A 16,077-nucleotide genomic window follows, 5' to 3' on the forward strand; every position below is an offset into this window, starting at 1 on the left:
TGAGAAATTTAAGCATGAGGTGAAAATTTGTTAGTCAGTAAAACAGAATCAACCACAACCTGAAGAAGAGTTCTTTAACCAACAGAAAGATAAAAAAGATATTGCCTCACCCACTTTGTCTCTCTAATATCCTGGGACCAACATGGCTACAACAACACTGCAAACATGAGAAAGGTTCTCATTCCCCAATATTATTATGTTAAAAGGCCATTTACACTAAGTTATAGGTAAACACCTAGGATGAGCCATTGCAAGTATTGTACTTGCAAACATGTAGGGAATAAAAGGAACCTTTTTGGTTCTTTACAGAACCATTACAGAATGGGAAACATGTTTAATTATAAAACACCCATAAAGCATTTTGCTTCTTCATCAGCTGTTCATTTAGTTTTATAAAACAAGTACCCATCCCATGCTCTAGACACCTTAAATAATGCCATTTTCACAATAAAAACTACTATGTAAAAAGGAAATAACTTCTAATTTATAAATGTTGGGCCTGATTCTGTAGCCATTATCACATGCTACTTCCACTTACATCACATGAGTAAAGAATCATAGGATTAGAACCCTATTTTCTCAGTATCAAATTCAATTTGCATGCAAAACAATGCAAGTATTTTTTGTCTTCATTTTAAAAATTATTTTATTGTCAGTACATAAATATGTGAAAGTTAGCACGTCAAAACAGAGGCACACTGCGCCCTCGCTCCTCTCCCCTCCACCTTCCCCCTCAGCTCCTCCTGACACTGCGAAACATCTGATCCACAGCAGGCAGTAGGCGCTGATCAGTGAGGCCCGCCGGCGGGCAGGAGGCACTGGGGAGAGGGGAAGGTTCTGGTAGGGGGGCTCCTCCTCGGGCCCCCCCACTGCCTGCCTACCTGCCACTCGCCTCCCCATTCACCTCACCATCCCACCCACCTCCTCAAGATTTTATCGAAGCAGGGGGCCCCCCAAAGCACAGGGCTCCCCAAAGTGCGGCACCCTGATTCACCGTACCAAGGGATGGCTCTGCATGGATAACTATTTATGCCAGGTGTGGGATCATGTAATCAGATACATTTTTGAAAGAAGTCAAAAGTAGCAGCCATTTATCCAGAAAAAGATCTGTGTCTTGAGCCAGGTAAGTGATTTGTTTAATTATTAGACAGTTCCTCATTTTTTTGCATTAACAAAGTCACATATGTTTCTCTCTTTCCATATTCAGGGAGCATTTCTTTTCACACTGATTCTGATCATGGCCTCCACTTTCCTGACATATCCTTGTTGTCCTTGTTCTTTTTGAATATACAAAACTTTAACACTATTTCGGCTGCATATTGAAATAAATTTTTCACTTACTTGATATGCCCGGAGGTCCTGGAGGACCTGGAAAACCTTGAGGCCCTGGCAAACCATCCCTTCCAGTTGATCCAGGCAGAGAGCGTCCTGGAGGACCTTGGGCACCCTTTTCACCTCTCTCACCAGGGAAGCCAGGTGGACCTGTGATCCCTGGGCTGGGTAAACCTTATTTAGAACAAAGTAAAACACACATGAAAGCAAATACAAATAAAAAGTAAAACGATCAACAGATGCACCAGCAATAAATTCCTAAGGGTATGTCTACACTACAGGATTAATCCGAATTTAGATAATTCGAATTTGGGAAACAGGTTGTATAAATTCGATTGTGCGCGGCCACACTAAGCACCTTAATTCGGTTTTTAACCACATTAATTCGGTGGTGTGCGGCCACACTACCCCATTAACTTAAACACAGTAATTCGGTGGTGTGCGGCCACACTAACCCTAATTCGAATTAACAAAATCGATTTAGGCTCTACTCCGTTCGTCGAGGTGGAGTACAGAAATCGATTTAAAGGGCCCTTTAATTCGAATTAACTGGCTCTGTAGTGTGGACGGGTGAAGGGTTAATTCGGATTAACGCTGCTAAATCCGAATTAATCCCGTAGTGTAGACCAGGCCTAAGATTAAGGGGCAAAACCCAGTATAACACAAGGGACTGCATTTTGATTCTTGAAGATTTATATTAAATTTAAATATTAGTCCCATATATCAGCACTATTTTTCAAATCTGAAGTCTATCCTATAGATGTGTGACCTTAGAAGATGGTGTGAAAATGAAGCATGCAGGGAGTCATTTTACCACTACCATACTCCAAATATGGATAGCCTTCGCAAGAATCTCCAAGGAATAGATCTAGAACATAAGAATGGCCATACCGAGTCAGACCCGTGGCCCATCTAGCGCAATGTCCTGTCTTCTAACAGTAGCCAGTGCCAAATGCTTCAGAGGGAATTAACAGAACAGGATAATGTATTGAGTGATCCATTCCCTGTTGTCCAGTCCAGCTTCTGGCAGTCAGATGCTTAGGGACCCCCACAGCATGGGGTACCCCACAGCATGGAGTTGCTTCCTTGACCAGCTTGACAAATAGCCATTTATAGACCAATCTTCCATGAACTTGTCTCATTCTTATCTCCATGAACTTCTCATTTTTGAACCAATTTATACTTGTGACCTTCACAACAGCCCCTGTCAATGAGTTCCACAGGTTGATTGTGCCTTGTGTGAAAAAGTACTTCCTTCTGTTTGTTTTAAACAGTCTGCCTATTAATTTATTTGGGTGACCCCTGGCTCTTGTGTTATGTGAAGGAGTAAATAACATTTCCTTATTAACTTTCTCTACACCAGTCATGATTTTATAGACTTTTATCATATTCCCCCCTTAGTCATCTCTTTTCTAACCTAAACAGTCCCAGTCTTTACTCTCTCCTCATATGAAAGCCGTTCCATACCCCTCATCATTTTTGTTGCTCTCTGTACTTTTTCCAATTATAATATATCTTTTTTGATATGGGGCAATCAGAACTGCATGCACTATTCAAGGTGTGGATGTTCCTTTATATAGTGGATTTATGATATTCCCTGTCTTATTATTTATCCCTTTCCTAATGGTTCCTAACATTCTGTTAGCTTTTTTGATTGCTGCTGCACATTGGGTTGATATTTTCAGAGAACTATCCACAGTGACTCCAAGATCTATTTCTTAAGAGTTAATAGCTAATTTAGACCCCATCATTTTGTATGTAGAGTTGAGATTATGTTTTCCAATGTGCATTCCTTTGTATTTATCAACATTGAATTTCATCTGCCATTTTGTTGCTCATGCACCCAGTTTTGTGAGATCCCTTTGTAACTCTTCATAGTCTGCTTTGGACTTAACTATCTTGAGTAATTTTGTATCATCTGCAAACTTTGCCACCTCATTGTTTATCCCTTTTTTACAGATGACGTTGAATAGGACTGGACCCAGTACAGATCCTTGTGGGACCCCACTATTTACCTCTCTCCATTCTGAAAACTGATAATTCTTTCCTACCCTTTGTTACCTATCTTTTAACCAGTTACTGATCCATTAGAAGACCTTCTTATCCCATGACAGATTACTTTGCTTAAGAGCCTTTGATGAGGGACCTTGTGAAAGGCTTTCTGAAAGTCCAAATACACGATATCCACTGGATCACTCTTGTCCATCTGTTTGCTGATCAACTCAAAGAAGTCTAATAGATTTGTGAGGCACGATTTCCCTTTACAAAAGTCATGTTGACTCTTCCACAACATACCATGTTCATCTATGTGTCTGAAAATTCTGTTCTTTACTATAGTTTCAATCACTTTGCCTGTTACTGAAATTAGGCTTACCAGCCTGTAACTGCCAGGATCATCACTGGAGCCTTTTTTTAAAAATCAGCATTACATTAGCTATCTGCCAGTCATCTGGCACAGCCACTGATTTAAGCAAAAGGTTACAAACCACAATTAGTAGTTCGTCAATTTCATATCTGAGTTCCTTCAGAACTCCTGAGTGGATACCATCTGATCCTGGTGATTATTATTTAATTTAGCAATTTGTTCCCAAACCTCCTCTATCGACACATCAGTCTGGGACAGTTCCTCAGATTTGTCACCTATAAAGAATGGCTCAGGTGTGGGAATCTCCCTCACATCCTCTGCAGTGAAGATTCATAGATTCTAGGACTGGAAGGGACCTTGAGAGGTCATCGAGTCCAGTCCCCTGCCCGCATGGCAGGACCAAATACTGTCTAGACATCCCTGATAGACATTTATCTAACCTACTCTTAAATATCTCCAGAGATGGAGATTCCACAACCTCCCTAGGCAATTTATTCCAGTGTTTAACCACCCTGACAGTTAGGAACTTTTTCCTAATGTCCAACCTAAACCTCCCTTGCTGCAGTTTAAGCCCATTGCTTCTTGTTCTATCCTTAGAGGCTAAGGTGAACAAATTTTCTTCCTCCTCCTTATGACACCCTTTTAGATACCTGAAAACTGCTATCATGTCCCCTCTTAGTCTTCTCTTTTCCAAACTAAACAAACCCAAAGACCAATGCAAAGAATTCATTTAGCTTCTCTGCAACAGTCTTGTCTTCCTTAAGTACTCCTTTAGCATCTTGATCCTCCAGTGGCCCAATTGTTTGGCAGTCTTCCGGCTTCTGATGTACTTAACAAAAATTGCTGTTAGTTTTTGTGTCTTGCTAGTTGCTATTCAAATTCTTTTTGGGCTGCCTAATTATACTTTTACACTTGACTTGCCAGTGTTTATGTTCCTTTTTATTTTCCTCAGTAGGATTTGACTTCCAATTTTTAAAAGAGCCTTTTTTCTCTAAGAGCCTTTTTTACTCTGTTGTTTAGCTTTGGTGACAGTTTTTGGTCCACTAACTATTTTTTTTATTTGGGGTATACATATAGTTTGAGCCTTTATTATGATGTTTTTAAAGTTTCCATATAGCTTGACTGTTCCTTTTAATTTCTGTTTAACTAACCTCCTAATTTTTGTGTAGCTCCCCTTTCTGAAGTTAAATGCTACTGTGGTGGGCTTCTTTGGCATTTTCCCTCCCACAAGGAAATTAAATTGAATTACATTATGGTCACTATTACCGAGCAGCTCAGCTACATTCACTTCATGGGCTTGACTCTGTGTGCCACTTCGGATCAAATCAAGAACTGCCCCTCTCCTTGTGGGTTTCAGGACTAGCTGCTCCAAGAAGCAGTCACTAATGGTGACTAGAAATTTTATTTCTGCGTCCCCATGCTGAGGTGATATGTTCTCAATCAACATGGGAATAGCTGAAGTCCCCCAACAGTTTTCTGTTTTTGTAGCCTCTCTAATCTCCCTGACCATTTCACAATCACTGTCAACATCCTGGTCAGGAGATTGATAGTATATTCCAACTGCTGTAGTCTCTTATCTTATCTCTTATCTTGATTTCAGGAGCACTTGAAACAAAAAATATGAATGGGAATCAGTGGATAAGTGGGAAGTGAAGTGTTAAGTTAATAACTGTTAGTGAGTGTAGTGACAACAAGTAAAGAGCATCATTTAATAGGTAGAGGGGACTACTTAAGATCTTTTAGCAATTAATACTGTTCACTCTAGTTTTCAAAACCTTCATCAGTTATTTTTGTTAAGATCCATCATTATTCATTAATCATTAGAACTGATTTTTAAAACATTTTGTTCCTTTTACTACATTAAAAAATAAGACTTGAAAATTCACACAAGCCCACACTTCATTTAAGTCTACTCTGTAGCAATGACTAACTAAAAGTCATTGTTCTTTTTATCTTGTCACACACAGTTCTTAAGGGGGTTTTATAGCCTGCCACATGCCTTATCCTCCCCCTTAAACTTTGAAAACTTTCCTGGCAATAATATGACACTGCTTCACCCAAGCTTGAATACTTAGTTCACTGTCAATACCGATAATGCCAGCCCGTGACAGCCACATAGCATTGGTATCACTGGCAGACTTGAAGCAGGTATAAGGTTTGTCCTGGAGATTTAAATGGTTTGTTTGCTTTTTAAAACTCAGGAGTCAAGGCCATGGCTTGTGAGGTCAAATATGTGAGGTCTGAACTTTGGGTACAGACGTGGGGACCCGCATGAAAGACCCCCTAAGCTTATTTCTACCAGCTTAGGTTAAAAGGTAACGCTGCCACCACCAAGTGATTTAAACAAACATTTAGGGAGAGCCACTTGGAGCTCTGCCTTCCCCAATATCTCCCAAGGCCCTACACCCCTTTTCCTGGGCAGGCTTGAGAATAATCCCCCAAACTCCTACACCCCTTTTCCTGGGCAGGCTTGAGAATAATCCCCCAAACCCCTACACCCCTCTTCCTGGGAAGGCTTGAGAATATATCCTCACCAATTAGTCCTGGTGAACACAGACCCAAACCCTTGGATCTTAAAACAATGAAAAATCAATCAGGTTCTTAAAAGAAGAATTTTAATTAAAGGAAAAAAAAAGATGAAAGGAGTACCTCTGTAAGATTAGAATGAAAGATAACCTCACAGGCAATCAGATTCATAACACAGAGGGTTTCCTTCTGGGCAAAACTTTATAGTTACAAAAAGAAAACCAAGAATACCCTCCTTCTTACACAAGGGAAAACACAAGCCAAAATAAAAGTAAATTAATGCATTTCCTCACTAAATATTCACTAACTCTATAGGAGCTGGATGGCTTGTTTCCTTGATCTGTCTCCGGCAAAAGCACACACGCAACAACAGACAAAGACTTTCCTCCCGCCTCGATTTGAAAGTGTCTTGTCCCCTTATTGGTCCTTTTGGTCAGGTGTCAGCTAGGTTATGTGAGCTTCTTAACCCTTTACAGGTAAAAGAGGTATTAACCCTTAACTGTATGTTTATGACAGGAGTCCTCAGAATTTTTTCACTAATTTCAATTTGTGTTTGACATTTTCCACCCAGCTATAATGAGTGTCAACATGATGATAATTCCCCTAAATTCAATATTCAATAACAAACAAAGGGACAAATTCCAGGATGCGTTACCCTTTCCCCTGAAAACTCATAAGAGAAAGAGACAAACACTCTGAGCAGTCAGCTGGGGTGGCACCCCCAGAATCCAGCGCTAGGACTTCCTGCCCTCACCTCTGGTCCATGGACAGTGCACGGCTCCAAGGGAGCTACGTTTTCCGGGCTTCTTCTGTCTGGCTGTTCCCATCCCACTTCCATTTTAAGAGAAGTTTCCCAGCACAGAGAGGACCCCATGCAAAATTAATACAGCCTCAATGTTCTCCATAGAAAGCAGGGATTGTGCCACAGAGGTAGCTGACATCCTCCTTCCATACATGAGGAGGGACAATCCATACAAAGATCTTGAGGGGATGATTAGATCCCCCAAGAGGGCAGCGTATGCCCACTCTGGAGGTCAGGGAGTGATTGAGAGTGGCAGGTGCTCAGCAACCTTCAAGATTGACCGCAGAAGAATTTTTTTTAAAAGAGTGAATAAAAACAATAGTCATATGCTCATACCTGGAGGACCTGGGTATCCTGGTACACCTGGTAAACCTAAAAACAAAGGTGCTTTTTATTATGGGATGAATGCTAATGAAATAGATAATGTCAACGGTAATGATCTCATAGCATTTATTATGCAAATATCCACCACCACCTTATAACACTGGAGAGTAAAGTAATACCTAGAATCAAAACTCAGATGATTTAATCTAAAATGATTTGCAAAAATTTCAGTAAAAAACAATCTGAGACTGACATCTGTGGAAGTCTGCAAGACAGAAATTTGTCAGAAAGACCCTGATCCTGTATCCACTGGAACTGGGAGGATCAGACCCTGAATCAACACCACTGGACAGGGACTAGTCTATCACTGAAACATTCCATGTAATTCCTACTATTGTTACTGGCAGTTAATCATATTTATTCAAAACAAAGCAGATCTTCAACTGAAATTCTTAGATTATACATAAAATAGTAACATTTTGCTAAATACCTGATACAACATTCTTTGTGCCCCAAACTCCTGTTAAAAGTCAGTGAGAACTCAAGATGTGCAAGGAATACCAAGCTAGCTGGAAAGTTTCAAATGTTTTGAAATTTCTTCCAAAAAAATGGAAAAAATGCTCAGTTTTCCCCATCATTTTCTGACCAGCTTTATAAGTTACTTACGTACCCTTTAAGATTGAAAATGTAATTACTGATTGTCACTATTTAAGGAAATTATGTGCCTGAGTCTCTTTTCTGTTATCCTACTTTCCTGCTGCTATAACTCAATGTACATTTATATGCCACGGTCACTGGAGTATGACCAACATAAAACTGGTGTCTCAGCGAGGAGAATCAGGTCTTTTGTTCTTTCTGTGGTCACTTTACCAAATACCAAACTGCAGCCTAATCTAAGATGGAAGAAGGTATCCTGGACAGAGCTGAAGGAATATCTGATTTTTTCAGTTCTCTAGCAGTTTCAAAATATTGGGGGGAAAAATTGATTCAGATTGAACTGAACCTGAAAATTCCAAAAACTTTTGGTTAACTGAAAAAGTGTGTTTCAAATCTTGTTCCTCAGGAAATGTTGTTTCCAGACATTGTTAAAGGTCTAGATCAGGGATCTCAAACTCAAATCACCACGAGGGCCACATGAGGACTAGTACATTGGCCTTTTCATACAACGATACAAAAGTATAGTAAAAAATGAAATAAATGAAGAGTAATGTAGTATGCTATTAAAAGTCAATGTATTAACTTTTTAAAAACTGTAATGCGAAAAGGGGTTTTAATAAAATATAAACACCTGTAACTATTCCTTATGTGGTCAGTAACACTGATGATAATCTACACCAAGGGTCTCAAACACGCGGCCCGCGGGCCGTTTCCTGTGGCCCACCATAGGCGCCGACTCTCTCCTGCACTGCGTAACCCTTTTCACAGCCCAAAGTTGAGAGGGAAACTGAGGCTCGCCTAGGAATTATAAAAATGTTACAGAAAATTTTCACTTCGTCACAGACACTGCCCAGTGTCCCAACGGAGAGACCCCCGGGGAATGGGAGGAGATGGACCTCTGGGTGCCCAGCACCCCTAACAGAGAGACCCCTGGGTGATGGGGGGGACCCCAGTGCCCAGTACCCCTAACAGAGAGACCCCTGGACAATGGGGGATGGTGCCTGATGCCCCTAACTAACAGTCTATCACAGGGGTCTCAAACACGCGGCCCCGCCGCAGCCCTGCCCCTACCTCACCTCTTGCCACCCCTTCCCCAAAGTCCCCGCCCAAACTCCGCCTCCTCCCTGACCCTATTCCAACCGCTTCCCCAAATCCCCGCCCCCGCCCCGCCTCTTCTCCGCCTCCTCCCCTGAGCACGTGGCATCCCCGCTCCTCCCCCCTCCCTCCTGGAAAGTCCTATGCGCTGCCAAACAGCTGTTTGGCAGCTGGAAGCACTGGGAGGTAGGCAGAGGAGCAGGGACACGGCCCGCTGGGGAGGTGGGGGGGAGGAGGGAGCTTGGCTGCAGGCGGAGTCGCCACCTATGGTGGGCTGCGAATTTGAGACCCCTGGTGTAGATTCATAAAATGGCAGGAGGAGGAGCCAGAGTTGCCCACCTAATAACATTTAGCTCAGTGGTTATGGCATTCACCTGGGATGGGGAGACCTGGGTTTGAATCCCCTGTTAACCTGAAAGGAGCATGGATTTCAACCCAGGTCTCCTTCTTTCCAGGTGAGTGCCCTAACCACTGGGTTATGAGCTATTCTGGGCTGGATCTCTCTCCATCTCTCTGGTTGAAGCTGTTCCACTTTGTATAAGATACACAAATTGGGCCAAAACAAGAGAGTGAGACTGCCTCTATAGGCTGGTCATCAGGCCACCCACCTACTTCAAGTCTCCGGTGACCATTTAACTATTTATACAAATTGGAACAACTTCACCAGGACAGTTGGAGAGAGACCCACCCCAGAATAGGCAACAGCCTGGTGGTTAGGATACCCTAATCACTGAGCTAAAAGTTATAAGGGGAGCACAACGACTACCTCTTGTGAAAGAAAAACATTTTTCTGGCCAAAAACTATTCTGTAAATTTGTGATAATTCACAAATAGTTTGGGTCTACTGAAACTGCAATAAACTATTTGTCTGAAAAATTTTGCCCAGCTCTAATCCTTTACACAGGGCACAGCAAAACTACAACAAAATGTGAAACATGCCATACAGCAAAGGGAATCATACCATATCCAGTCAAAATTACATAGGAAATATACGTAAGCAGAATGTAAGAACCCAGCAACAATTCAGTGACAAAATCAGGGCATTTCATTATCATATAGCTCCATTAAAGCATTCAAGTAATTCAATAATATTCTCCTTTAAAAAGAATTGAAGAGCATATATGAAAACAAAAACGTAATAAAAATGCATACCTTTTTCACCTTGTTCACCTTTTAATCCTGGAAAACCTGGAGGACCAGTGTCTCCTTTTTCACCATAAGCATCCAGTGTACCTATTACCTGAATCACAGAACAAATACCAAAATATTAGGAAATACACATGGGCAGCAGGTATAAGGCATGGGGAGACTAAGCCTCCTCAAATAGGGCAAGAAATGCAAGATGCAGCTCCCTTTGCAGTGCCACCACTGGAAGCTCCCAAGAAGTGGAGGGGCCACTGGCATCCAGACTGTGGCCATGCCTGCACTCCGCCCCAAGGCCCTTCTCCCTCTCGGCCTCTTCCACCGTGCCCCCACCTGCGCTGCGTCTCTGCCCCCTGAGGTCCCCCTGCCCACCACTCGCTCCTCTCTGCCCCCTCCCCTCGGTCGCTCACCCTTAAGGCAGAAGGGGAAGGAAAGGAGTGAGTGGTGGGTGGGTGGGTAGCCTCAGGGGAGGGGGTGGAGAGGGAGCGGGGCCTCAGGTCAGAGTAGGGGTGGAGCATGGGCAGGACCTCAAGGGGAGGAGGTTGAGTGAGGGCGGAGCCTTGGTCCGGGCACTGGTGCTCCCCCCCCACTTCTAGGGAGCTTCCAGTGCTCATGCCCAGTCTCTCCAAATGCAAGAGTCATGCACCGCCTATGGAAATACATAACTGAAGAGCTCAGATGTGTTGGAGCTTTCTAGCCTCTCTGATCTTGGACCTGCCAGTTTGTTCTGTGGTATAACTTGTAACTGCCTCAGGACTGCTGTAAATTGCATTGACACCTGAGGAATCACCAGGACGCTCTAGCTATGCCTCCTGCCGACTCTGAGCATGTCCTGTACAGCAGCGTTGGTATGAGGGCTCACAAGCCTCAAATCCAGGCCCATAGAGTTCCCCAGGCAGCACTCAGGCCACAATTTGCACCCAGCAGCTCACCTGTGTAACTAGGGAAGGGTCCAGTGACAGGTGAGCTCGCAGAAGCTCTCCCCCTCCCCAGCAAGCTCCTGACTGGGGAAGACATCCAGGCCCGGGACTGGATGAGGAGTGCTATATAAACCAGGAAGTTGTCTGAGCAATTAGAGGAATCCTTGGCTGGCTGCTACTACAGACCCTCCTGCTTACCTGACTCCTGAACTCTGCATTCTTGCCTGCTCCTGGTTCCTTCTTCTCCACCTACTCCTGGTTCCTGTCCTCCTATCCCAGACTCCCAGTTCCTGCTGTCCTGCCCTACTCCAGGCCTCTGCTCCTCTGCCTTACCCCTGATACTGTCTCTGGCTCTGACTGCTGGCCTGGCATCTGACTCTGTCTCCATCTCTGACCTTTGGCTTGGTACCTGATGCTGTCTTCGGTTTTGACCCTCATCTCTGACCACTAGACCTGACTGCCTATGCCCTGGTTGCTCAGACTTTTCCAAGTGGGCCCAACAAAGGATGGACCCAGTGTAGCTCCCTGTACCAGAAGGGGAATCTGTACTGCACAAGTGACTGATCCAGCTCCTGGCAGATAACTGAGCCATCCAGGTGCAGAACATGCAGCTGGCCACTGAGAATCAGGCACTGCAAGATCAAGTCCATCAACTCCATGCAGAAAATGCTGTACTCCAGGCTCATCTGGCTGCGCTGTTCCCCAACCAGGGATGCACTGCCCCTCTGCCCAAGCGTTTTCATGAGAGCTGCTCCAAATTCCAAGGTTTCATGACTCAGTGCTGCCTCTTGTTCTCAACCATAGGTGCACATTTCTGACCATGCCAAAGTAGGCCTGGTAGACAGCCTGCTGACAGGGGAAGTGTTGGACTGGGTCTCTCCCCTGTTGGAAATCAACAGTCTGGTTTTGTCTAACTGGGATGCCTTCCAACAGATAATATCAAGCATCTTTGATTACCCTATCTGCACCTGCTCTACTGAGGCTGCCCTGCAAAAACTCCAACAGGGGTTGGACCCAGCCATTGCCTATGTAGCTTACTTCCACCATCTCGTATCAGACACAGAATGGAAAGAGGTGACCCAGTTATATCAGTTTTAATAGGGCCTGTGGGACGAGGTTAAGGACAAACTGGCCTGAGTCAAGACCCCAATGGGTCTGGACGCCTTCATAGAGCTCGTCATCTGTATTGACAATCATCTACATGAACAATGGGAAGAAAGAAGAGGGGCACCATGACCGTGCTCCCTGCTATTGGATTCCCCCTGACCTGTTGAACTAATGCAGATAGACCTAACCCACCAGCAACTCACCCCGAAGAGAGAAAGCACTGGCAATGCCTTAAACTTGTGTTACTACTGTGGGGAGCCAGGCCGTGAGATCTCCAATTACCCTACAGGGATCCAGTCCAAAGGAATCTGGGAAATGAGCCCAGTGAAGGGGGCTGGGCTGGATGTCCTGGCAGAGTATCCCCTTGAAATCCCATCTGAGATCCTGACAGGGACATGCACTGGCTCCTGTCGACCAGCAGCACACCTACAAGTCACAGCTAAATTGCGAATCCCAGGACATTCCCTAGGCCCTCATTGACCTGGGTGTGGCAGATAACTTCCTTGATGAAGAGGCAGCCTGGGCACTAAAGATTCCCCTGCAGCCCAAGCCTGTTCCGGACCTAGTAGAAACGATTGAAGGGTCCCTCTTATCAGCCAGGCCAGTGGCCACAAAAACTGTTCAGCTCAAAGTTATGATCCAGGGGCAAGGAAGACCCTACAGTTCAGTGCCATCCATTCCCTGCACTTCTCTCTGATCCTGGGTGTTTTGTGGCTGCCCTTCCACAATCCCCTTATATCCACTGATGCGGACTAAGAATATGAAGAACTTCCCAATTCTGCCAGCAGCACTGCTTGACCCCAGGAATTGGCCAGCAGGCAGTAGCTCCCCAACAGTTCCATGCCAGGGTATGGGGCCCAGCAGAGCAGCCTGCCAATTGTGGTCCTCAACTTCCATCCAAATACACTGACTACAAAGATGTATTTGGAAAAAAGATGCCGACGCCCTGCCCCCACACAGAGACTATGACTGCCCAATTGAGCTACAACCAGGGGCAAACATTCTGTTTGGGAGTATATATGCCATATCAGAGCCTGAACCAACAGTGCTGTGCACCTACCTTCAGGAAAACCTAGACAAGGGCTTTATTCATAAATCCACGTTGTCTGCTGGAGCACCAGTCCTCTTTGTTTAAAAAGAAGGATGAGAGCCTCCGACCATGTGTTGACTATTGGGCCTAAATCAGGTCACCATTAGAAACTGGTACATCTTGCCACTAATCCCCAAACTAATGGACTATGTGAGTATTGGCTGGGTGTACACAAAGCTAGACCTCCGGAGGGCCTACAACCTAGTACATGTTAGAGCTGGGGATGAACTGAAGACCACATTTTGAATGAGTTATGGTCACTTTGAGTATCTTGTGATGTCCTTTGAGTCAACAAACGCACCTGTGATGTTCCAGCATTTTAACAACAATGTACTCCAAGACATTCTTGACCAATACATGGCAGCATATCTGGATACTTATTTTCTCAGATAATGTCGAACAGTTCATGTGTGTCCATGCATGTATTCCATCCTGGAGAGGCTACGCAAACATGGCCTCTATGTCAAACTAGGAGAATGTGTTTTCTATCAGTCCTCCATAGGATGAACCCTAGGAATTCTATCTCCAGCTGTTATCAAAATTGACCCATGCAAGGTAAAGGCAGTTCCTGAGTGGGCTGTGGCACAGAAGGGCTGCGACTTGGGGTTTGCAAACTTCTATCTGTGGTTCATCCTGAAGTTCTCGGAGCGGATCACCCCTCTCACTGCCCTACTCCACCAAAAAAAATAGGTTCCTCTGGTCTCCCGAGGCCTAGTAGGCCTTTAAACAATTAAAACTAACATTTACCACACTTTCCACATTGGTTCATCCCAATACCACACAAGCCTTCATCCTTGAGGAAGATGCTTCCAACTTAGCAATCAAAGCAGTGCTGTCCCAAAGGCATGGCCCTCAACAACTCCTACATCCGTGTGCCTTCTTTTCCAGAAAACTCACACCCATGGAGCAAAACTATGACATTTTAGACCAAGAATTCCTGACAATTAAAACCACTTTTGAAGAGTGGCACCACTATCTAAAAGGGGCCTGGTATCCTTGACTATCTGCATAGGGCCAAGGCCCTTAACCAACGACAACTTTGGTGGGCCTTATTCTTTGTGCACTTTAATTTCGTAATTTCCTATCACCCAAGAACCAAAAACAGCAAGGCTGATGCTTTTCCTGGAAGGGCAAGTATTACACTGACTTTATGGACCCAAACCTGAAACCCTCCTGCATCCTCAAGCCTCATAACTTTCTTGGTGCAGCTCCCCAAGACCTGCTCACCCTGATAAGATCAGCCTCAACCATGGGATCCCTGGAGTTGAGCAGGAAGCCATAAATAAGGAAACCCATGCGGTTCAAGATGGGGTAATTGATGTAAAAGGTCATATATATGTTCTCCTCAGGCCGCTGAGGACTACCTCCCTACAGGTATGCCATGACTCTCCCCTGGCAGGACATTTTTGTCACTTTAAAACTCAGCACATCATTTCCTCTGTCTTCTGGCTTTGCATATGAGACACAGTGCTGGCCTACATGGCCTCTTGCAATGTATGTGTCTGCTTCAAGTTGGCCCATCAATAAAACCCTGGGACTCCTGCAACCCCTCAAGATTCTACCTGGCCCCTGAACTATCACTGCATTAAAATTTGTAGTAGAACTACCCAAGTCCAATCAGTTCATGACCACCCTGAACGTCATGGACAACTTCACAAAGATGGAACACTTCATCCCTGGCACTGCCAACTCTCCTCCCAGGAAACCACCTGGCTCTGGGTAGACCAAGTTGTCCACCTCCATGGCCTCCCAGAGAGCATTGTCTCTGACCAAGGAACACAATTTGTCTCCCACTCCTGGCAAGAAGCTCTCTTTCTGGATTTTGGGCATCTGCTCCTGACTCTCCTCTGCCTATCACCCTCAGACTAAGGGTCAAGCTGAAAGAACCAACCAGATCCTGGAGCAGTATCTTCAGTGTGATATCAATTTCCACCAACTTGTCCTTGCTGCTGCCCCAGACAGAGTTTGTATACAATAACACAGAATATGTGTCTATAGGGCAAAGCCCCCTTTTTTTGAATTATGGGTTCCATTCCCAGTTCTATCCAAAGCCACCCACAACTTCCCACAATCCAGTAGCCCTGGATTGAATACATCAGCTACACCAAACCCAAATTGAGCAAAAAGTTCACCTTTCGCCCAAAAGAGCTACAAACAATACCACCAATGACAGGAGGGGCCTGCCCTGTCAATAAGACACAAAAAACACATGAACAGGCTATCTCGTAAATTAGACTACCAGATCCTTGGCCCCTACTGAATTTGCTGGCAAATTAATCCTGTTGCCTTTGAACTCGACTTGTCCTGTTCTCTCCGAATGTACCCCATTTTCCACATATCACTCCTGAAGCGCCACCTTCCAGACCCATTCCCTCACCATTTTGAACTCCAATCTACCCACCCACCAGTCAGTAAGTGTTCAATACCACAATGAGTACATCTTCCAAGAAATCTTTGATACCAAAATTAGGCAGGGTAAACACTGGTATTTTGTGGATTGGGAAGGCTATGGTTCTGAAGAGCGCTCCTGGGAAATAACAGAAAACATACATGCTCCTAACCTGGTAAATGCTTTCCAGCAGAACCATTCTGAAAAACCTGGCCACAACCACCCAGAGGGCACACTAGGGGAGAGAATGATGTGGGGGAATCACAGGCCTAGAACCTGGGTTCTCAGGCAGTGCACAGGCCACAACTGCCACCCAGCAACTCACAT

The 16,077-nt window shown here is 44.6% G+C and overlaps 1 protein-coding gene across 1 annotated transcript in view; it reads right to left on the reverse strand.

The window, feature by feature from the left end:
* Window positions 1–16,077, reverse strand: part of COL4A1 (collagen type IV alpha 1 chain) — a 221,258-nt gene that overhangs the window by 69,453 nt on the left and 135,728 nt on the right. The window contains exons 19-21 of the mRNA XM_024206140.3: window positions 10,254–10,341; window positions 7,362–7,388; window positions 1,342–1,506 (exon numbers count right to left, since the gene is read on the reverse strand). Of these exons, the coding sequence (XP_024061908.2) occupies window positions 1,342–1,506; window positions 7,362–7,388; window positions 10,254–10,341 (280 nt within the window). The remainder of the gene's footprint in view (window positions 1–1,341; window positions 1,507–7,361; window positions 7,389–10,253; window positions 10,342–16,077) is intronic.

Source organism: Terrapene carolina, unplaced genomic scaffold (genome assembly GCF_002925995.2).
Source record: "Terrapene carolina triunguis isolate 2854851 unplaced genomic scaffold, T_m_triunguis-2.0 Scaffold21, whole genome shotgun sequence".
Lineage (NCBI taxonomy): Eukaryota > Metazoa > Chordata > Testudines > Emydidae > Terrapene > Terrapene triunguis.